The sequence below is a fragment of the Colius striatus genome, chromosome 25 (assembly GCF_028858725.1).
Source record: "Colius striatus isolate bColStr4 chromosome 25, bColStr4.1.hap1, whole genome shotgun sequence".
Lineage (NCBI taxonomy): Eukaryota > Metazoa > Chordata > Aves > Coliiformes > Coliidae > Colius > Colius striatus.
Window position 1 is genome coordinate 2,172,583 of NC_084783.1, and position 22,998 is coordinate 2,195,580.

The window sequence follows — 22,998 nt, forward strand, 5'->3', positions numbered from 1 at the left end:
GAGCTGAGCGCTGTGGGCCAGAGGTGGGCTGGGCAGGGTGAGGGGAGGCCTGTGCCCGCGGCTGTGCCATCCCAACCCGCCCCGTGGCCGCGTGCGGGAGGACGGGACCCGCCGCCTCACCCTGGAGGACCGGCGGGGAGGACCCAGCCATCCCGTCATGCCTTGCGCCGCCTCCGTGACGGCAGCGCCACCGCCGCCTTCCCCTTGTGGGCCAATCAAATCCCTCCTCGGCCGAGCGGGACGAGGCGGAGCAGCCAATAGGGTGCGAGCGGGGGGGCGCGGCGGAGCGCCGGAAGTTGCCGTCGCCATGGTGACGGGGCGGGGCCTGCGGGCGGGCCTCCCTCCCTCGGCCGCCGCCGCCAGCCGGGCTCCCGCCCCCGGGCCCGGCGCTGCCCCCGCGCCCAGCGGCTCCGGGCCCGGCTTCGGCTGCGGGCTCGGCGCGGCCCGGCCCGGCGTGCGGTGGGGAGGATGGGGCAGCGGTGGAGGTCGGCGAAAGGCAGCGGCCCGGCCACGCCATGACCGGCGAGAAGAAGAAGAAGAAGCGGCTCAACCGCAGCGTCCTGCTGGCCAAGAAGATCGTGATCCGGGACGGGCCCGGCGTGAGCGCTGCGGGGGGACAGAGGGCAGCCGGGGAGGAGCGGCGGGGCCGCCGGGCTGGGAGGCCGCGGTGTGACGGGCGGGAGCGGGGCTGAGGGAGCCGGGTCACGGACACAGCGAGTCACGGGGCGGGTTGGGATGGCAAAGCCCTGGAGGTGCTGCAGGCCCAGCCCTGCCCTCACCCTGCCCAGCACTGCCCCACGGCCCCCAGCACCTCAGCCCCAGGGCTTTGGGATCCTTCCAGGGCTGGGCACTCCCCCAGCTCCCTGGGCAGCCTGGCACAGGGGCTCACACCCCTCTCAGGGAAACAGTTCTGCCTCAGCTCCAGCCTCAACCTCCCCTGGGGCAGCTGCAGCCCCTTTCTTCTTGTCCTGTCATTCATTACTGGTGAGGCCTCAGCTGGAGTCCTGTGGCCAGTTCTGGGCTCCCCAGTTGCAGAGAGACAGGGAACTGCTGGAGAGAGGCCAGTGCAGGGACAGCAAGATGCTGAGGGGATGGAACATGTGTGTGAGAAGGAAAGGCTGCAGCCCTGGGGCTGTTCAACTGGAGAAGAGAAGCCTGAGCTCAGGGGGAGCTCATCAGTGCTGATCAATCCCTGCAGGGTGGGTGTCAGGAGGATGGGGCCAGTGTTTGGTGTGTGGTGGCCAGTGGCAGGACAAGGGGTACCAGGCACAGGCTGGCACACAGGCAGTGCCCCTGGCACAGGAGGAGCAAGTCCTTTGGTGCTGAGCTGAGGGAGCCCTGGCCCAGGCTGCCCAGGGAGGGTGTGGAGGCTCCTTCTCAGGAGGTTTCCAACCCCACCTGGACACGTTCCTGTGCCCCTGAGCCAGGGCAAGCTGCTGTAGCAGGGGCTGGGGCTGGAGCAGCTCTGCAGGGCCCTTCCAGCCCCAGCATTCAGGGATTCTGTGATCCTCTGAGCCCTGCTCTCTGGGACAGGATCAGTGCTGCAGAGGCAGCTTTGGGTTGGACACACCTCAGCCTAAGATGCTCACAAGCTCTTTCTCCCTGGGCTTACTCTCTTCGGGGAACAGTAGCTCTGATCATGAGGCACTGGCCCATCCCACAGGCTCCTGGTATCTTTGTGCTTGTTTTCACCCTCCTGCCTGTAGCCTCTCTGTATTTTGTGGTAGCAGCTGCATGTGCTGTAGAGAAGGGATTTGGTGGGGTGATCACATACTCCCAAGGAGGTTGCCTGCCCTGAATCATTTAAGGCCTCTTAACACAATAAGATGGTTGGTAAATTGGAGTGACATGAAGCTGTGAACAGCTTAGATCTGGCTCTGCTCAGTGCAGAGAGATGGGCTGTTCATTTGGTTACAGTCACATGGTTTAACAGTGTGTAACTACATTAGAGGGTAGAGAGGGATGATGACAGGAAGAGGAAAGGGCAGCTTTGTGGAGCAGGGTGGGTAATGATAGCTGTGCTCTTAATTACTGCCTTTGGACTGCCTTGGGGCTTCTCCTTGTGCTGCAAAACAGGATCTCATCTGTGTGTAACAGACCTGACTTCTTTTAGTGATGATGTGCCCTGGGGTTGGGTGCCTCTTGTGTGGATGCTGTTGCTTGATGGTTCAAGCAGAGTTAACCTGGCTGCAGGAGGCAAGTTTTAGTTGTCTGTGGACATAATCATGTCTCCTTGCTACCTTCTCTTTGAGTTTCAACTAAAGCCACAGGTGTTCTACTCACCTGAATTGTTCTTCTGTCAAAACCTGGGAGGATGTGGCTGGGGAAAAGCTCACTCTTCACATACCAAGGTCCTTGAGTTCCTGCCCCTGAGGTATCTTCCAGCCAATGCTGGAGGCAGGATGCTGATACAGATACAAATCATCTCAGGGAGCAGCCCAAGGTGCATCTCAGGAGCACAGTGTAGAAATGTCAGTCAGCTGTGAGGAAATGAGCTACCAAAGTGTATTCTCTGAGCCTAGAAGAAATAAATGCCTGTGGATTTGAGGGTTCCCATAGCAAATCCAACATCCCTTTGGCTGGGAGGATTCTTCAGCTTCTGGACACTCTTCAGGCCACTGGAAGCTGGTAAATTACTGAGATCAAAGGCATTTTAGGTGGTTTTATTGATGGTGTGTCAGGGCTGGACTACACTTCTCAGGGAGCTCAGACCATGTGGTTTGCTCAACCAGAAATGGGTTCCAGTGTGCTCCTGAATGTCAGTGCAGTGGCATTTGCCTGCAACTTGTGTGCTTTCCTCTCCTTCCTTTGTGAGCTCCTGACTTTGCAGGAGAAAACCTCCAGGGCCAGGAGCTGAGATTTGGCACTTGTAAAAGTGACAGGAGAAATGTTGCCCTGAAAGAATCATGAGAGAACCTTCATGGGAGAGAAAAAGCAGCAAGATCTTTTCTCAGCAGCTGTTCTGAGGACTGTGCCTTTCTCCCCAGGCTGGGTAGATGGACTTTGGTGCTGAGGGGTTAGAGCTACACTCACAAAAATGCCTTGAGGAACAGCTGAGGGCACAGTTGATGTTTCAGTGTCCAAGCAGGTGTGTCAGATCTATCTCAGAGCATGTGTGGTTCTTTTTTAACTGATGCAGCTCTGTTTTTGCAGCGCCAGGGGCTTGGGGAGCCCAGTGTGTACCATGCTGTGGTGGTTATATTCCTGGAGTTCTTTGCCTGGGGGCTACTGACCACACCAATGCTGACGGTGAGTAACTGGCCTACCAAGATGCTGAGGGGACTGAAACCACTTTCTCATGAGGAAAGGCTGTGGGACCTTGGGAACTGGAGCTCCTCCAAGAGCCACAGCACACATATTTGCCCTTTTGCCAGCTTTTTCTCTGCCAGGTATCTGTCTGTTTTGCAGAAAAGCTCTGGTTTTTCCTCTTGGTTTTCCTTTTCTTTCCCAGGTGTTACACCAGACTTTTCCTCAGCACACATTCTTGATGAATGGCCTGATTCATGGAGTCAAAGTAAGGCATATTCCTCTCAAGCTTTCATTTGAATCCTCAATCAATGCAAGAGGTGACAAACCACTGTCCTCTGTGGCATTTGCTGATGTCAGTTTGTCAGTATTTGACATGTTGAGGTTGGAGTTTGGGGTGGGAATTGCCAGAGCACAGACCTGGGGCAGCTCCTGTGGCTGATTTTAGTGAGCAGCATTAACAACATGCTGCTTGTCAGGGTGGGTTTGGGGTGTAACAGCTGTGTGTTTCAGCTGGAAATATTCCAATCAGCATGAGATCAGCCCTGAATCCATCTTCTGGAGCATAAGTGAATGAAAAAGGAGGGACATGTGAACTTAGTAATAGAAATGGAATTAAATGGGTCTTGGTGGGACAGAAGGTGGGCAGTGTGGTGTGGCACAGTGAGTTTGGGCTAGAGCAGCATTCCCTGAGGAGAAATAGAAGCAACTTTACTGGACAAACAGTAGCCCTGTGTTCAGAGTTGGGAAAGAGGAGACATGATCACTGTCTGACACTCCCTGATGGGAGGCTGCAGGGAGGTGGGGGTTGGTCTTTTCTCCACAGTGAGGAATGACAGGACCAGAGGAAAGGGGCTGGAGTTGCCCCAGGGGAGGTTGAGGTTGGAGCTGAGGCAGAACTGTTTCCCTGAGAGGGGTGTCAGCCCCTGTGCCAGGCTGCCCAGGGAGCTGGGGGAGTGCCCAGCCCTGGAGGGATCCCAAAGCCCTGGAGCTGAGGTGCTGAGGGCTGTGGGTCAGTGCTGGGCAGGGTGAGGGCAGGGCTGGGCCTGCAGCAGCTTCAGGGGCTTTGCCAACCCAAATGATTCTATGATACTATGAAAACAGATTGTTAGGCCCTGGCTTTGGCCAGAGGATCTCAGAGGATGCCCCCAGAGAGGGCTTTTTGCTGTCAGTTGGGCACTCCCAGATGCACCTGAGGGCTCTTCCCTGCTCATCTCACGCCTGGAAGGTGCTGAACAGTTTTACTTGTGCTTGATAGCCTTGGCATCTCATCACCTCTGTGTTGCCTTCATCTGAAAGAGAAGAGGCTTTCCTTAGAACTGCAGCAGATGTTAATGTGATGGAGCTGTGCCAGTGTGTTTTAGGTTGTGGCAGGGCAGCTCCTGGCAGCACAGGCGTGTCTGGGACGGCCTCAGCTGGAGCAGCTGCAGAGAAACAGGAGCCCTCAGGGGCATTGGCAGGGCCTAACTGGGCAGGGACTGGGTTTTTTTTTCCTCCTCAAAAGGATGTGAGGTGTTTAGCAAATGATTCTGGTTTGGCTTTGCCTGCTTGTAGAGAATAGGAATGGGTTGAGGATTAGCAAGGGGACTGGAACATCTCTCTGATGAGGAAAGGGGGAGACACCTGGGGCTGTTCAACTGGAGAAGAGAAGCCTGAGCTCAGGGGGCCCTTCTCAGTGCTGATCAAGCCCTAAAGGGTGGGTGTCAGGAGGATGGGCCAGTGTTTGGTGTGTGGTGGCCAGGGACAGGACAAGGGGTAACAGGCACAGGCTGGCACACAGGCAGTGCCCCTGGCACAGGAGGAGCAAGTCCTTTGGTGCTGAGGTGAGGGAGCCCTGGCCCAGGCTGCCCAGGGAGGGTGTGGAGGCTCCTTCTCAGGAGGTTTCCAACCCCAGCTGGACACGTTCCTGTGCCCCTGAGCCAGGGGAAGCTGCTGGAGCAGGGGCTGGGACTGGAGCAGCTCTGCAGGGCCCTTCCAGCCCCAGCACTCAGGGATTCTGTGATCATCTCCTTGTATTTTTATCTTCAGATGATACCAAAACCTGTTGCCATTGACCATATGGGATTTGACTGTCATCCTGTCTGTCTGTCCCAGGGTCTGCTTTCTTTTCTAAGTGCCCCACTGATTGGTGCTCTCTCTGATGTCTGGGGCAGGAAGTCCTTCCTCCTCCTCACTGTCTTCTTCACATGTGCACCAATTCCCTTGATGAAGATCAGTCCATGGTGAGTTGTCTCTTGTTCTAACTGAGGGGCTCTGAGGAGAGGAGCGAGGGTGAGCCCGAGCCCTGGGAGTGAGTGAGTGTGGCACATGGGGATGAGATGGACAAGTCTGGAGAAGGATTGGTTCTACAGGAAGGTTCAATATGAGAAAGGAGGAGTCTGTCTTTCCTTTCCTGGTGCCTGTTCTACTGACAGGTGCATAATCACTCTCAGAGCATGCTGATGTTTCCTTCCCCTGGGGGGAGAACGACTGGTACAACTCCATGAGCCACCAGACTGGAACTCCCATGTTCCTGGTGCAGTCAAGCAGGGCTGGAGAGGTTCTAATTCAGCAGCTGGGGGCTAGCAGGTGGTTGCTTTCTAACTCTACCTTTGGCAATGCCTTTTTCAGGTGGTATTTTGCTGTCATTTCCATGTCTGGAGTCTTTGCTGTCACCTTCTCTGTGATCTTTGCCTACGTTGCTGACATCACACAGGAGCATGAACGCAGCACAGCCTATGGCCTGGTAAGGACCTGAGCAACACCTGCCCTTTGTCCCCTGAAATATTTAGGGGTTTGCAAGTAGGAGGGGCATAAAAACAAGCTGGGGGATTTATTACCAAGCTTGAGGACAGTATCAGTGAAAAGAGAAGTGCTTCAGTAGTTGCACAGTCTCTGTGGTTTAGCACCGAGAGCAGAGGGGTGAGCTCTGTGTGACCTGCTGTTCAGGCTGTGTTGTTGCTTAGCCTTGAAACCAGCCTGGTCTGAGAGCTGCTTTGCATGAGGAAAGGGAGCCTGGTCTGAGAGCTGCTTTGCATGAGGAAAGGGAGCAGGCTCTGTTGCTTTTTGTCATCAGGCCCTTTTCTCTAGGGTTACTGAGTACTAACTCAGTGTATGGCTCATTAGGATACCTTTCACATCCCTCTGGTAGAACTTAGCCATGATTGCACCAAGAGAACACATCACCTCTCTGTCTCCAGGAGTCCCTGCTCACCCAGATTATAACCATCAAAGATAACAAAACCAGTAGCCTTGGGTTGGGCTGGAGGACAGAACAAGCTCTGGGGAGGAAGAAGCTGGATTAATGCTTTGTGCTTGCAGGTCTCAGCCACGTTTGCTGCCAGTCTGGTGACAAGCCCAGCAATTGGTGCATACCTTTCCCAAGCCTATGGAGATACCTTGGTGGTTGTGTTGGCTTCAGGTGTTGCTTTGCTGGACATTGGTTTCATCCTGTTGGCTGTGCCAGAGTCTCTGCCAGAAGAGATGCGCCCAGTCTCCTGGGGAGCTCCAATCTCTTGGGAACAAGCAGATCCCTTTGCTGTAAGCAATCTTACTCCTGGTTCCTTACTGGTAATGCTTGTATTTGGTTGGGTTCTGCTGATTTCTCTCCAAAGGAAGATGCATTCCACTAAAGATGGAGGGTGTGAGGCTATAGAGTAACCCCTTGGAGGGTGCAGTTTCTGCCTGATGGCAGACTGCACTTCTCTAAAGCTGTTCTAACTCATCTCATGCTGTTACAAACCATCTAAAAGCAGCTCCAGATGTCCTGAAGCAAGAGCCTGGTGGAAATGTGCCAGTTATTTAAGTACAGATCCCATTCCTTAGCAGTAGTACTGTGTCAGGAGAAGCCTTTTGTGTTGCTGGCTTCTCAGAGCCTTTGGTAACAATGAAGTTACACACAGTTTCACCTCAGCTTTGCTTACCAGGAAGGTTATTTTGTCTGAGTGAATAAAAAAAACCCAATTCTGATGAAAAACACTTGCCTATCAATCTGAGAAACTGAAAGGTACCAATTCCTCCTGCTGGGCTGTCAGTTGATGCAGTTGCACTCCTGATCTTCCTCTAAAACACCGCTCAGGTTTCCTTCCAGCACTCACTTAGATATGAGAGTGACTGAAGCACTTGGGTTTGTTGTTTCTGTACCTGGAGACTATTTAATGATGTGGAAACTGTTTCTTTTGATTCCTTTCAGTCCTTGAGGAAAGTGGGTCAGGATTCAACAGTGCTGCTCATCTGTATCACCGTGTTTCTCTCCTACCTTCCTGAAGCTGGCCAGTACTCCAGCTTTTTCCTCTACCTGCGCCAGGTCAGTGTCCTGCAACAAGGGGAAAGCTCTCAATGCAACAAAGCCCAGGCTGCAAATAGTTAGTTGCAAGCTATAATCTTGGCCAATAGCTTTAGTAGACTTGAAGCTGGAAGTAGGGACTTGTTACAGCTTTTCCCTGTGTTGGAGCTGGGTGAGTGCTCTGTGGGAATTGCCAGGACCCTTGTGTTTGGCCCCTGGTTTGTCCTGTCCATGCCACTTCCAGGCACTTGAGGTGACCTCAGTGCTTTAAAGCTGTTTCTTCAGCCAGAGGGAAATCTTCTGTTGTGTCCCAGTGGCAGCAGGCAGGTAGTGGAAGGTACAGCTGATTGATGTTGAAGTACCTGATAAGCAAGGTCAGTAAACAGCAGTGACACTGGTGGAGTGGCTTTTCTCATGTGCTACAAAACTCTTGCCTGAACAATCCCTTCTTTGGTGTTTTCCCAGGTCATTGGTTTTTCCTCAGAGACTGTGGCAGCCTTTATTGGTGTGGTTGGAATTCTCTCCATCCTGGCTCAGGTGAGATGCAATTTCAGACCTGCCTCTAGCAGTCTGCTTAGTCCAAAGTTTCTGGTAATCAGGGCCTGTGGGTTGGCAGAATCCCTGGAGCCACACAGATGTTGTTGGACCCACACACAGCACCTGCATCCCTTGCTGTGATGGTTTGAGTGTAGCTGCTTGATGTATAACAAACTGGTGAACTGGGGTGGCCTCAAATTGCTCTGAAAGACTCTGTAGGTTGTGCTCTGATTGCTGTGGCCAAGAAGCCAAGGGCATCCTGGCTTGGATCAGCACTGGGGTGGCAGCAGGAGCAGGGCAAGGATTGTCCCCTGTGCTGGGCCCTGGGGAGACTGCAGCTCCAGGGCTGTGTTCAGGCAGAACTGTTTCCCTGAGAGGGGTGTCACCCCTGTGCCAGGCTGCCCAGGGAGCTGGGGGAGTGCCCAGCCCTGGAGGGATCCCAAAGCCCTGGAGCTGAGGTGCTGAGGGCTGTGGGTCAGTGCTGGGCTGGGCAGGGTGAGGGCAGGGCTGGGACTGCAGCAGCTTCAGGGGCTTTGCCAACCAAATGCCTCTGTGATGTGCTGATCTGTACCAGCATTACAAGAGCAGAGGAGTGCATATGTGTGATAGCCAATCTCACAGCAGCACAAGTTCCCTTGGATTCCTCTTCTCTTACAGTGTTGCCATCTCTCCTTGTGCTTCCTTTGAAATGGCCTCTTTCCCTTGCAGACAGTTGTGTTGGGAATTCTCATGCGCTCCATAGGAAACAAAAACACCATCCTGCTGGGGCTGGGCTTCCAGATCCTGCAGCTTGCCTGGTATGGCTTTGGATCACAGCCTTGGTAAGACTTTGCTTGTATTTGGCTCTTGATATCAACAGGTTTCTCCTTCCACAGTGGCTGCTTGGCTCTGTGCCCTGGATGGGGAGCTGCTGCCCTGCCACAGCAGCCTGTGCCTAACTGCTGACTCTTTCTCTGCCAGGATGATGTGGGCAGCAGGAGCTGTGGCTGCCATGTCCAGCATCACCTTCCCAGCCATCAGTGCCATGGTGTCTAGGAATGCAGATCCTGACCAACAGGGTGAGTCCAGAATCCTTTCAGTTTGGCAAAGGCCTTGAAGCTGCTGCAGTCCCAGCTCTGCCCTCACCCTGCCCAGGCCAGCACTGACCCACAGCCCTCAGCACCTCAGCCCCACGGCTTTGGGATCCCTCCAGGGCTGGGCACTCCCCCAGCTCCCTGGGCAGCCTGGCACAGGGGTGACACCCCTCTCAGGGAAACAATTCTGCCTGAACACAGCCCTGGAGCTGCAGCCTCCCCAGGGCCCAGCACAGGGGACAATCCCTGCCCTGCTCCTGCTGCCACCCCGCTGCTGATCCCAGCCAGGATGCCCTTGGCTTCTTGGCCCTCTGGGCACGCTGCTGGTTCCTGTTCAGCCACTGGCACCAACCCCCCCAGGCCCTTTCCCTCCAGCAGCTTCCCAGCCCCTCTGCCCCAGCCTGGAGCTGGAACACCAACCCTGGGGTTGCTGTGGAGGGCTGGGCAGGAGCATCAGTGCCAACTGCAGTGTCACTTTGTCCTTAGCAGTGTTCAGACTCTTGCCTTTGACCTTGGCTGATGCTTTGAGGGGGAGATTCATTCATTATGCACATGGGTGTTCAGTGTTGCCTCTGAAGCAGAGAGGAAACTGATGCTTAATCGTTTAACTGCTCAACCCTGAGTCCACAGACTTGGCTGCCTTATATTCCAGTCCCCTTGGCAGTGGTTCCTTGATGTGCCCATGCTCATTCTCTGTGGTAGCAAGCTCAGCATCAGAGTATTACACAACCTGACACCATGCAAAGCTACTCAGCACTTCATCTGTGGAGTGTGTGTCAGTACAGATCTGAGTGTTTCATCCTGTCTTTGCACTTGTAAGCATCCTGGAATCAAAAGAGTCTCTTCAGAGAGCTGGAGGCATATCTTCCTGTCCTTGCTGTGTCCCCAGGTGTGGTGCAGGGGATGATCACTGGCATCAGGGGGCTGTGCAATGGCCTGGGGCCAGCACTCTATGGCTTTGTTTTCTATCTCTTCCACGTGGAGTTGAATGAGATGGCTGAGGTGGAAACTTTGGGCAAGGCCTCCAAACCCAACATGGCCAACCCTACAGATGAGGTAAGCTGTTCAGTTTTCTCCCTCCCCTTGCTTGGCTGCTCTGTCCTTGCACTCCAGCATTAACCACTCCTCTTCTTCTCCCTACAGAGCAGCATTATCCCAGGGCCTCCCTTCCTGTTTGGGGCTTGTTCTGTCCTCCTCTCGCTCTTGGTGGCCTTGTTCATCCCTGAACACAACCTTACCCTGAGGTCAGGCAGCCACAAGAAGCACAGTAACGGAGCCCAGAGCCACCCCCACAGCCCCCAGGCTGGAGGATCTGATGGCAAAGAGCCTCTGCTGGAGGACAGCAGTGTCTGAGCTTGGCAGAGAAAGGACTTGGCTGTGTCTCAGCTCCAGATTCAGGATGGACTTAGGCAGGGGGAGTTTGGGGAGAGAGAGGGGAGAGGAGAAAGGAGGTAACAGACTGTACCACTAATGAGATGGGACAGGGTCCCCTTCAAGCCAAATATACCCAGCTGGTGCAAAAAGGGGGTTGTATCACCTGGTGCTGATGGAGAGGGGAGATGCTGAGCTGCTCCAGGCAGAGAGGGAGGATCCTGCAGAGCACAACCACTGAGCTCCGTGCTGTGACCTGCCAAACACTCCACCTGCCAGCCCCAAACCCAGGAGCTCTCCTTGGCTTTGTGCTAACATGAACTAACCAAGCTGCCAGCAGAGTCACCCAAGGCCTCTGTGATGTGCCCAATCCCCTTCTGTGACTGGCACTTTGCCCCTCTCCCTCCACCAGCTGACCTCAGCCTGGGGAGAGCTTTGGCAACAAGCCGGGGCAGTGGCTGGAGTGCTGGGAGCAGATCCTGCCTGCTGAGGAACTTACTCATTCTAACCCAAGGAAAACTCCCTCCCCCCTAAACCCCTCCCACCCCCAAATCTTGATGTTCTGGTGAAGGTGAGAGGAACTGCAGGGGTGAGGTTTCAGCTGCCAGCAGGGAGAAGGGGCAGAGGAGAGGAGGCAGCTGCAGGAATCCCTGATGGAGACGAGCAGCAGCGTTTGCACTTGTGTTTTCTTTAGCCTTGGTGATGCTGATGCCACAGTGGCTGTTGCTGCCTCCACAGGTGGAAGGATTTTTCAGAGCCCTCTTCATTTTTTTTCCCCTACATCTGGTAAGGGTTGGTCAGAAACTAAACTCTGAGGCATTGCCATAAAGCTTCATTTCCTGAGAGAAAGGTCAGAGCAACAGCTGTTTCTCTTGAGCACTTCTCTAAAGCATGTTGATAGTTTCTTCCCTCCCCCAGGCTCTTGCCATCTGATATGAAACCAGATAACAACTGCAGCTTGTTTTGACTCAGTCCAAAAGATGCTGCTGGTGATGATTGCAGTTGAGCTGGTGGGTTTGGAGGCCATGGAGTGTTTCTGAGCCTGCTGTGAAAGGTTGCTTTCTGGTGGAAAAGAAGTGGAACTGCAGCCTCTGCTGTGGGGTTCAGCTCTTGTGTAGGAAGGGCAGCAGATAATTGAACTGGAGTGTTGTGGAAGAAGCAAAGATAAAGGCTTAGAGAGGGTTTGGTTGGTTATAGATACACAGAGATGGGGCAGAGGGCAAGAAGCAATTGTTCTCCTTTGAGTGTGGTCAGAAGTCATGGCAGGGGAGCTAAGACCAAACTGGGAACACTTGAGGGATCAATTGTTGAGGGCTTGAAGGTAAAGTGGCCAAAAGTAGTTCTGTCTCAGAGCAGGGTATGTGCAGTGGCTGTTGCTGCCTGGCTGAGATCCCTCCCCTGGAGGGTTGGGGGAGAAGGCCAAACAGGAGAGGGAGCCCTGTCACAACTTGGGGCTTTACAAAGGGGTCATTGTGGCTTCTGCTGTGTCTGTGCAGCAGTGGTTGCACGTGTCCTTTGCCTCTGCCTCACAGCCAGCACAGGCAGGGGGAGCTCAGGCCATCCCCTCTCTCCAGGAGCCTGAGGGGATGTGGACACTGGCTGTGTTCAGCATCTCACCTCCTCCTGTTGGCATCAGGGCTGCTTCATTTTGGCCTTGGATAGATCAAGAGCTACAACTGAGTGTAGATCTGTTGGTGATGAACAACTTGGAGCCACTGCCTGCCTCAGCTGAGCTGAACTAGGAATCCAATGTCCCTTCACCAGGTTTCTGGACCAATGAACTGTTGGAGGTGGATGTTGAAGTGAAACCATTCCTAATGGCTGGCATGAATCCAGCCTGAGAGATGCTGTGATCAGAGCTGTAAGAGCAGAGTGAGCAGAGGGCAGCCACCATGGATGGGGAGAGGCTTTGCTGCTGCTGCAGCACTGGAGAGCAGAGCTCCCAGAAAGCCTCAAGTCTGTGTCCTGCTGTGACTCCACTTTTCCCAAGCCCATTGTGGTGATTGCTCCCCTAAACCTTCCTGGGAACTCTTGTGTGTGTGCACAGCAAACATGTTGCTTTCCTGAGGGCATTCCAGTCACTTCAAACTTCCAGGCAGCAAATCCTGACTCTCTGTTGCTCACCAAAAAATACCTTTTTCCCCCCTGGAGCTTCACCAAGTGCATCTGGCATTTCATTTCCTTCTGGGAATGAATTGGGGTAGGTTTGTCCCTTACAAAAACACACCAATGAAGTGGAAACAACCCCCAAATTGATACCTCCCCTCCCACTGAGGCTTTCAGAGCTTCAGGGGTAGAACACAGTGGAAGGTGAATGATAAAGAGGAACAGAGTTTATATGATATAAAGTATAGAGAGATATATTTTTAAAAAGCCTTTCCAGGACAGATAATTTATTGCAACTCACCTCTTTCTACCCCCATTCCCTCTGGCCACTGCTGCTGCCTGTGGCATCTCAGCCTCCCCTGCCCTGGGTGTGATCTTCCTCCCCTCCCAACTCAGTCCCCATCCTCACAACGTGATACCTGAGTCACTGACATCCCTCAGCTCCTCACTGATGGCCTTGGAGTGGTTTGGTTGCTTCACCAGCCTCTGAGCTCAGGGCTGGGTGATGCCAGAAGGGTCTGTGTGACTGTAGGCAGGGATGGGTTTGGAGCTCCTCAGCTTGAGGTAACCCCCTTCCCCATCAGCACAGGGACGTCACCCACCCACCCACCCACCGTTCTGCCTTCAGGTGACAGAGGAAAACTTGGGCCAAGTGGTGACAAGAGATGAAATTACCAGACCTGAATGAAGAATGGCTCATTCTGAAGGGCTGGTGATGGTGCAGGGTGCCATGGGAGAATCCCTATGGAGCATTCAGCTACTTTTGCCAAGTTTTGTTACTTTCTAGATGAAAAAGCAACTTTTTTAAAGAGCTTTTTTCTTACCCCCCCTCCTCTCTGTGCTGTGCAGTGCCTGAGCCTCCCTCTTGAACATCTCCACTCCCAGAGCTTGCCTGCAGGCAGAATCCAAGGGGGGAGGTAACAGCACTGCCCCAAACACAAGGCAAAGGTTGGCTTGAGTCCTGGCAGCAGTTCCAAGTGAGTTTGGACTGGTGGTGTTGCATCAACCCCTCCCTCCCCACCTCAAACCATTCCTTTCCTTTTGGCCACTTGAGTTCTCAAACCAGGAGCTTTTTGGACTTGACTGGTTTTCATTCTTTGCTCTGCACTTGGATGGCTGCTGACATCTTGGAGTCTCTTTGCAGAGGGTGGCCATGGGGAGAGCCCCTGTTCCCTGAGCAATGGCAGTACCTCTGTGCTCCCACCTTTCACTGGCACGTGCATCTCTGTAGCTCTTGGGGTTGGGGGTGTTTCTTTTGTAAGCTAACAGTGAAATGTATTGATTTCAGTTCAGGTTGTGTTTAGAACTGGCTAATCTCTCCCTCTGATGGATTATTTATTAAACTGCTGCTTTCCTGTTGTGTTGCAGTTCTCTGTCCTCATCTTTCTCCCTCGCTGCTGTGGCACAGGGTGGCTCTGAGCCTGGCCTGTGCTTCTGGTCACCTCAGCCTGTGTCAGTTGTGCTGAAGAGGTTACAAAAGGCCTTGTAAATCAGCCTCACGTGGGCACAGGCACAACATGGTGAATGGTGGGGTGGGAAAGGCCCTGCAGAGCTGCTCCAGCCCCTGCTCCAGCAGCTTCCCCTGGCTCAGGGGCACAGGAACGTGTCCAGGTGGGGTTGGAAACCTCCTGAGAAGGAGCCTCCACACCCTCCCTGGGCAGCCTGGGCCAGGGCTCCCTCCCCTCAGCACCAAAGGACTTTCTCCTGTGCCAGGGGCACTGCCTGTGTGCCAGCCTGTGCCTGGTACCCCTTGTCCTGCCACTGGCCACCACACACCAACCACTGGCCCCATCCTCCTGACACCCACCCTGCAGGGACTGATCACCAGGTCTATGTCTGTGTGACCAGGACCAGAATCAGGTCTGTTTGAGCTGGCCCAGGGCCACTTGCCCCCAGCCCCATCCCAGGATGCTGGGGCAGCTCCTGCTGCCAGCTCCCTGCCTCCCACCTCCCACCTCCCCACACCAGCCTCACTGGAGCCTCCTCTCAGGCTGGTTTTTAGCAGCCCAGCCTCTGGTGTCTTCATTTCCAGCCAGGCTTAATTTAGATCTTATCTTACTCATTCCAACACTTCTTTTGGTGGCTGAAGATGGTATTAAGTCAACAACATAATCCCAGCAATGACAAACACACCCAAGTCAGCTCTTGGAAGGGATCTGGTGCTTGATGGCTGATATCCTGCAAGGAGCTGGAAGCACAACCCATCTATTATACAATATGTTGCCTTTGGTATTTGTTTCCTCTGGGCTTGAGCTTGTTTTGATTGAGGGGTTTTTTATTCACCTCAACTTGAGAAAGAATCCTCAGCTTGTCTCCCTGCTGACAATAAAGGGAAGGTGTTTGGATCCTGGCTTGTCCTCTCCTTGGTGTGGTGATGGCTGAGGCAGCCCAGCACTGCTGCTGGCTGAGGGGCAGAGCTGTGGGATGAGATTCCCTTCAGCCTTCTTCCCATTATCCTCATTAACCCCTCTTCCAGCCCTGTTATTTCTGACAGCAGAAGTGATGACAGCCCAGGGCTCCAGGGGCTTTGGGGGTATCCTGTGCAGGGGGAGAGCTCAGCCCTCTCTGCTCTGTCTCTCCCTGCTGAGCTGTTTTGCTTCCTGAGAAGGGCCTTTGGGTTAAGCATTGCCTGGCAGCAGCCCCCTGCTCCTGCCCCTGAGGAGGAAGCACTGGGGGCTTCCAGGAAAAAGTGTTGGGGCTTCTGGTTCTTGAAAACCATCATTCCCTTTGCTCTGACTTCAAAGGTTTCCTGTTGGGTGGAAAACTCTGCCCTGAAAGTGCCTAAAGGTGGGTTTTCTGCCTTGTATGTGAAGCTGCTGAGATCTCTCCACACAATCTCAAGGGCTGGAAGGGACCTGGGAAGCTCATCCAGTGCAACCCCCCTGCCAGAGCAGGGCACCCAGAGCAGGGCACACAGGGACTCATCCAGCTGGGGTTGGATGTCTCCAGAGAAGGAGCCTCCACAGCCCATCTGGGCAGCCCCTGCCAGGGCTCTTTTGGCTGTGTCTGAGGTGGGGAAGCTGGCTGTGGATGCTGGAGGTGCAGGAGAACCCAGGTGGGTGGAGGAGTGGGAACTGCAGTGGGTCACTGCATGAGGGGTGAGGGGGAGCTCAGCATCAGACCCCCCAGAGCTCCCATATGGCTCTGAGAGCCTGCCCTGTCCTCTCCCTGCCTCCATAACTGTGCTGGTAGAGTTGGCCTTCAGGGATTTGGAGGTTTATCAGGTTTCCATAACCCCCATTTCCTTGTGCTGTCCTGTCCACTCCCAGGCTCTGCAAACCCTGAACCTGAGGAAGTGCATCACAAGGCACTGGACTTTCTGGCAGCTGTTCATCTGCTGATGCCTGGTCTGGGAAAGGTGCTTTTCTGACAGGAGATCTGCTCCCTGAGTGCTCAGCTCTGGGCCAGATGCTCATTTCAGGTTTACTTTGTCTTTTCTCACCTGAAGCATCATGTTGAAGGGCACTTGGGGTGTGACACTGAGAGACACCTCTCACAGGAACACCAGAGTGTGGTCCACAGCCCCCTCACAGGTGGGGACCTGGCAGTCAGTGCAGCACCCAAGAGCCAGGATTGATCCCTCCAGGACCCCTCAGTGCTGATCCACCAGCACAGGAGCCCCAGCTGGAAGCTGCACCAGACTCCAGCCAAGGGCAGCTGCCTTCAATAATCTGTATTTTCACTGTTTTGCCCTCCCTGAACCAAAATCCTCTTGTAGAGAGCATGGCCATGAGCACAGGGCTTCCCTTGGTGAGCTTAAAGGACTCCTTCCCCTCATGAAGTAGCTCACCCTGAGCTGCAGGGTGTGGAGCCTGGGCACATGGGGAGGAACAAGCCCAGCACCAGCACAGGCTGGGGGTGACCTGCTGGAGAGCAGCTCCAGGAGAGAGACCTGGGAGTGCTGGGTGAGAATAAACTGACCATGAGCAGCAACGTGCCCTCGTGGGCAAGAGCCAATGGCAGCCTGGGGGCAGCAAGAGAGTGTGGGCAGCAGGGCAAGGGAGGTTGTGCTCCCCCTCTGCTCTGCCCTGCTGAGGCCTCATCTGGAGTCCTGGGGCCAGTTCTGGGCTCCCCAGCTGCAGAGAGACAGGGAACTGCTGGAGAGAGGCCAGTGCAGGGACAGCAAGATGCTGAGGGGATGGAACATGTGTGTGAGGAGGAAAGGCTGCAGCCCTGGGGCTGTTCAACTGGAGAAGAGAAGCCTGAGCTCAGGGGGATCTCAGCAGTGCTGCTCAATCCCTGCAGGGTGGGTGTCAGGAGGCTGGGGCCAGTGTTTGTTCTGTGGTGGATAAGGGGTAACAGGCACAGGCTGGCACACAGGCAGTGCCCCTGGCACAGGAGGAGCAAGTCCTTTGGTGCTGAGGTGAGGGAGCCCTGGCCCAGGCTGCCCAGGGAGGGTGTGGAGGCTCCTTCTCAGGAGGTTTCCAACCCCACCTGGACACGTTCCTGTGCCCCTGAGCCAGGGGAAGCTACTTGAGCAGGGGCTGGGGCTGGAGCAGCTCTGCAGGGCCCTTCCAGCCCCTGCACTCAGGGTTCCATGTTTCTATGACCCTTTTGCCCCAGGCTCGCTCAGGCCCTTCACCCATCACCCCCAGAGGGACCAGCCAGGCTGTGGGTGCAGGAGGGGGAGGCAGATCCCCAGTACCACACTGAGGTGTCCTTGGGTGTCCTGTGCCTGTGCTGGGAAGGGCTGAGCCAGCCCCTGCAGCAGCTCTGGCCGTGGCTCATCCCAGCCCAGGGCCGGGGGCTCCGGCGGCCGCCGTGGAAACTCCGGGAAGTGTCTCTGTTAACACAGGATGGAAGGAACAAAAACCCCAGAGCCATTAATCACCTGGCATCAGCTGAATGTGCATATTCGATGGCAGTTGTTTACAGATCACTTCCCTTGCTGGAGAGGCCTCCTGGACCCTCAGAGGATTAATGACCCAAAAGGATGCGACTCGCCCACTGCCCGGAGCTGCCTCCCCTGAGACTTCCCAGATGGGAAATGGTCAGGTCCTGCTCTGACTTTCCACCTTCTGTGACAAGGAGATGCAGGACTGAGCACATCCCCCTCCTCCTCCAGCCCTTCCACAGCCTGGAGGGCTGGGATGGGGCAGGACTGGCTCTGTCTTTTGCTGGGGAGCTGAGTGAGGAAGCGATGCCTGAGGCTGTGCCAAGGCCTTGGGGCTGGATAACACAGGGAAATCAACATCTTCCATGTGCTAACACTTTCCATCTCTACCATCAAACTCAGCCAGCCAGGAACACCTCCACTCATCCTTGGGAAGACTGTGCTGTGGGAATCGATGCTGTCTGCAGCCCTGGGGAGCAGCAGCTGAGCCTGGGGCTGGGACATCTCCTGCCTGTGCCCTGGGGATCTGCTGCTCCTAAGCCCTGGGTTTCAGTTCAGATCTTGGGGTGTGGAGTGTGAGAAAAAAGCTGGTTTGCCAGAAGCTCTGAGGGGACAACAGTAGAGCCTGGTGAGACCTGGGAAAGGAACTCAGCCATATCTTGGGGTGCAGGAGCCTGCCAGAGCTGCCTGGTGTGGGGGGAGTGCTGGGGGTCCTGCAGCCTTGTGACAACTCTTTTTGGACCAAATGGGTTTGGGGCTGCCAGAAGAGCCTTCAGCTTTGGAGATGAGTGTTGTGCAAGAGGTGAACTTGGAAGAAAATCAGCAAGCTCTGGAAATACCCCTCAGGCTGGGAAGTTGTGGAGCCCCCCCCCCCGGGGCTGGTGCTCACAAGGGGCGGTTCCTACAGAGCTTAAGAAGGGCTGAGGATGGGGCTGGCAGCCACCAGGAGACATCCCCCAGCCCGTGGAGTTTGCTGCCTGGAAGGAGGGAAGAAAGGAAAACCAGCCCTTGCTGCTGTGCTGAGCCTGCCACTGGCTCTGTGGGTGATGGAACAGACTCCTCTCCTCCTCATCCTCCTCAGCTTGTGGGGCTGCAATGGTGAGTTCCATGGCACCAAGAGCTGTCCCAGTCTCTCAACCCCTTGTGCTGCCCATCCCTATGGCACCATGGGCCAGCACAGCCTTGGGGGCTCCCCATTGCTGAGCTCCAAAAGCTGCTACAGCTCCTCATCTGAGCTCTCTGAGCTGGAGAGTGACAGCATGTGCCTGGTCCAGCTCCTGTGTCCCTGCCAGAGCAGCAGTTCACTGGGGGAGGGTGAGAACAGAGGGGAAGGGGCATTTGGGCTCTATAAGCAGCTGGAAAGTTGCAGTGGGAGTGTGATGGACCATGTGGCAATTAATGCCTGTGGTGGGGCAGACCTAAGCTGGCAACCACCACAATGTTGGCTCCTTGGCACTCCCAGTGCCCTGGGACAGTGGCAGTGTGGGGGAAGCCTTGGCCAGCCCTAATGAGCTCAGTGTAGTGATGGGGACGGAGCTCATGCAGCACCTGACTGTCCTGAGCAAACAGGGGAAGCAGCACCCTAGCCAGGCAACCTGCTGCTGATTGTCCCCTTTCCCTAAACCCCAGGCTTTGTTCCTTCCTCCACCCCAGGGCAACCCTCTGCCAGGCTGCTGGTGATGCCACAGGAGCCAGTGGTGCAGTACAAGGGCTCGGTGCAGCTGAACTGCTCCCTGGCCTGTGCTGGGGGCACAGTGCAGTGGAAAGGGCTGGACACCAACCTGGGGAATATCACCTCCTCCCCCACACACAGCATCCTGCACATCAGCAGTGCTGTGGTCACAACAGCAGGCACCAAGATCTGCCAGGGGAGCTGCCAGGGGCGGCACTACCAGCGCACGGTCGACCTGAAGGTCTACGGTAAGAACTCCTCAGCCTTGCTGTCTGCTGCATTCCCTGAGGCAGGTCACTCCTCTCAGGGCAGCAGCTGCTTAAAAATCACTGCTTGACATTGCTCTTCCTTGCTCAGCCCTCCCAGACAGGCTGGAGCTGGAGGCAGAGCCCCGTGCCCTGGAGCCTGGGCAGCCTGGCAGCCTGCGCTGCTCAGCCCGCAGCGTGTACCCGCTCAGGGGGCTGGAGCTCACCTGGTACAGAGGGGACCAAGCCCTGGAGGAGGCAGATTTGGATGTCACAGAGACTGAAGAGGAGCTTTTTGACATCGTGTCAGTGCTGCCAGTGGCTGGGGAGGAGGTGGGAGAAGGGCTGGAGTTCAGGTGTGAGGTGACGCTGAGCCTCGGGCAGGAGACCTTCAGGCGGGTGGCGGCTGTGGCTGTGAGCACTGGGGGTAAGTGCTGGGGTGGGGACCAGGCTCCACAAGCTGGAGCTGAGCCTTGTTGCCCTGCACTGCTTGAAATGGCTTTGCCTGGAACAGGGGCAGCTCCCATTTCTGTGCTGCTCTCTGCACATGTCCCATCCCTGTCCCTGTGAACGTGGCAGGGGTGCAGCTTTGCTCTGCCTCTCCCTTCCCAGCATGGCTCTGCTCCTGGGGTTGGAGGAGGATGGGGCTGCATGGGCAGAGGAGGTTGTCACCCCACAGGGATAGTGTGTGCCCAGCTCTGGGCTGTGGCAAAGCCACACTGACCCACTGTGTCCACAGCTGTGACAGAGGAGCTGGTGGCCTTGGCCACCTCCACGAGGAGCCCCCAGACAGTGGCAGCTACAAGAAGCCCCAGCACAGCCAGGCCTGCAGCCACCACAGATGATCCCACCACAGCCCTGACCACCACCCTGCAGGAGCCTGATGCTGAGACCATCCTGGAGCTGGCTGCTACCACCAACCCCCATTCCACAGAGCACTCAGCTCCCCAGGACCTCACCAAAGGTAGTCCCACGGCACAAGCAGCCCCCACCACCCTCCCCAGCTCCATCAGCACAAGCCCCAGAGCTGAGGTGCAGGAGACAAGCCTGGGCAGCATCAGCTGGGGCTCACCTCCAGCAGAGAAGGGGATAAAGCCATCAGTGGGGACAGTGCCATCAGTGGGGACAGTCCCTGCCTGCAGCCTGAGGATCTGGTCACTGCCTCCCCAGGGGACACGGGGCAGGGCCCTGAGCATCGAGTGCCAGGCTCAGTGCCCTGGCAATGCCTCAGTGCTCTGGCTACAGACCCCTGTGGCCCTCTCACACTACCAGGAGATGGTGTCAGGCAGCAGCTCCACGCTGTGGCTGGACCACGCTGAGCCCCAGCACCAGGGTCACTACCAGTGTGTCCTGCTTGGCCACAGCTCCCAGGTGGTCAGTCTGCAGCTGATGGTGTTGGATGGTGAGTGGTGGTCTGCAGCCCCCACTCCTTTACCCTCCCTCCCCTTTGCTTGGGCTTGGCTGCAGGCAGTTGTGTTTGTGCCAGGTTTGGTGCTGGGAGGGGGAAGGGGTCTCTCTGCTCACCCCTTGCCTGCAATGATCAGTCTGTCTTGTGTCTTGGCAGGTTGGTTCAGCACAGGCACTGCTGTCACAGTGGGGACAACAGTCTCCCTGCTGGGCCTGATCCTGACAGGCATCGTGTCTCGTCGCCTCTGGAAACGATTCAGATCTCAGTACGAGCTGCCTTAGAAGCAGGAGCCACCTACAGATGTCCAGAGCCCCCTGGTACAGCCCCCAGCACCCCCAGACCTCCAAGCTGCTGCTGCTGTGAAAGCTTCACCTATGCCTGAGGCTGCTGCTGCACAGGAGGGACCCCTGAGGGGCTCTGTGGGGGCTCACTGGGGGATGCTCAGAGGAGCTGTGTGTGAGGAGAGGCTGGGAGCTGCCTGTGGGACCCCTGAGAGGGGAAGGGCTGGAAAGGAGAGCAGCAGGGATGTCACAGTGACCCTGGGGCTGGGTCACTGAGAGCTCGTGGGGGTCTGGCCCTCAGGGGCTCCCAGCACCTCTGTCACAGCAGAGGGGTCGAAGCAGCCCTGGGTGGGGGTGGGTGTACCCCCAGCAGGCACAGGCAGAGGGGAGCAGGGCTTTGGGGCAGGGGGGGACTCCAATAAAGGGTTATTCCTGTTCAAATCCTGGACACATTCCTGTGCCCCCTGAGTGAGGGGAACCTGCTTGAGCAGGGATGAGCTCTGCAGGGCCCTTCCATCTGGATCTCACAGATAAGTGTGGCTGTGAGGGCCAGAGCTTTCCACTGCTGCCTCAGCAGAGCAGTGTCACTTGGCAGCTGGATGGTGCCACACACCACAAGGACATGGCATCAGGACTCAGGTATTGCAGCCAGTTCTGGGCTCCCCCATTGCAGAGAGACAGGGAACTGCTGGAGAGAGGCCAGTGCAGGGACACCAAGATGCTGAGGGGATGGAACATGTGTGTGAGGAGGAAAGGCTGCAGCCCTGGGGCTGTTCAACTGGAGAAGAGAAGCCTGAGCTCAGGGGGATCTCAGCAGTGCTGATCAATCCCTGCAGGGTGGGTGTCAGGAGGATGGGGCCAGTGTTTGGTGTGTGGTGGCCAGTGGCAGGACAAGGGGTAACAGGCACAGGCTGGCACACAGGCAGTGCCCCTGGCACAGGAGGAGCAAGTCCTTTGGTGCTGAGGTGAGGGAGCCCTGGCCCAGGCTGCCCAGGGAGGGTGTGGAGGCTCCTTCTCAGGAGTTTCCAACCCCAGCTGGACACGTTCCTGTGCCCCTGAGCCAGGGGAAGCTGCTGGAGCAGGGGCTGGGGCTGGAGCAGCTCTGCAGGGCCCTTCCAGCCCCAGCACTCTGGGTTCTGTCATTCTATGAGGGGCTGGGACTGGGCTCATCCCTCCACACCAGCTCTGGGCTTTTCCTCCAGACCCTGCCCTACACAGTGTGTGTGTGTGTGTGTGTGACACCAAGAGGCACCCAGAGACCTCCTGGTGATGCTTTTGAAGTGCAAAGTTTCCTCCTTGCCCTAATTTGAGGGGCTTCACTTGTGCTCACCTCAGCCCTCCTCAGACACCCCAGGACATGGTTGTGAGGTATCTGGAGACATCCAGGGTGCAGGTGGCAACTACCTGGAGCCATCCTGGGTGCTGATGCAGACACAGGCCAGGGCAGAAAGGCAAAACACGGCAAATTTGGGGTTCAAAGGAGGAAATGGGGGGTGGGAATGAGAAAGGAGCCTGTGGACACACTGGTGACACAGGGGCTGAGGGCTGCAGGAACGTCAAGACAGCGACCACCAGAGGGAACCCCCAAAATCCATCTTTGGGATGAGGAGCGCGTGGCCCGAGGGGCGGGGCCTATGCAAATGAGGGGCTAATGAATATGCATGAAGCCTCTGAGCAAATGGCTGCATGTGCGTGGAACGAGGGGGCAGGAGCGTGCGTGCAGCGGTGCTATACACAACGCTTGCCTTGGAAAACCCCAAAATACAGCCTCAAAACCCTTCCCCGACGCTGTTTTTACACCGAGTTGCTGAGGGAGAGACACTTGCCCGGAGTAGCAATGGCGGCCGGGGCGCCATGTTGCCCACACTCAACATGGCGCCGTTCACGTGCCCTTTCCTGATTGGCTGCCAGTGTAAAAGATGGCGGCGCGGGAAGCTCCCGCCCTGGCGGAAAAGGGGTCT

General features: G+C 56.0%; 2 protein-coding genes across 3 annotated transcripts; both read left to right on the plus strand.

Annotated features, from left to right (window-relative positions):
• The first annotated feature begins 388 nt into the window (after nucleotides 1-388).
• Nucleotides 389-14,945, plus strand: LOC104557594 (hippocampus abundant transcript 1 protein). Of its 2 annotated transcripts, none has more exons than XM_062014823.1 (12): nucleotides 389-599; nucleotides 3,154-3,249; nucleotides 3,452-3,514; nucleotides 5,341-5,468; nucleotides 5,857-5,971; nucleotides 6,547-6,765; nucleotides 7,418-7,531; nucleotides 7,976-8,047; nucleotides 8,756-8,868; nucleotides 9,008-9,105; nucleotides 10,010-10,176; nucleotides 13,966-14,945. In XM_062014823.1, exons 1-12 carry the CDS (start codon nucleotides 516-518, stop codon nucleotides 14,014-14,016), a joined length of 1,320 nt encoding a protein of 439 aa, XP_061870807.1. In that variant the 5' UTR covers nucleotides 389-515; the 3' UTR covers nucleotides 14,017-14,945. The 2 variants fall into 2 exon arrangements, with proteins under 2 accessions (XP_061870807.1, XP_061870806.1); XM_062014822.1 differs by lacking the exon at nucleotides 13,966-14,945 and adding an exon at nucleotides 10,264-13,957.
• Nucleotides 14,946-17,571: 2,626 nt separating this feature from the next.
• On the plus strand, nucleotides 17,572-21,416 carry MADCAM1 (mucosal vascular addressin cell adhesion molecule 1). The gene is made up of 5 exons (XM_062014821.1): nucleotides 17,572-18,529; nucleotides 19,085-19,351; nucleotides 19,461-19,775; nucleotides 20,088-20,750; nucleotides 20,913-21,416. The coding sequence occupies exons 1-5, from the start codon at nucleotides 18,358-18,360 to the stop codon at nucleotides 21,035-21,037; spliced, it is 1,542 nt and encodes a 513-aa protein (XP_061870805.1). The 5' UTR covers nucleotides 17,572-18,357; the 3' UTR covers nucleotides 21,038-21,416.
• Nucleotides 21,417-22,998: the final 1,582 nt, after the last annotated feature.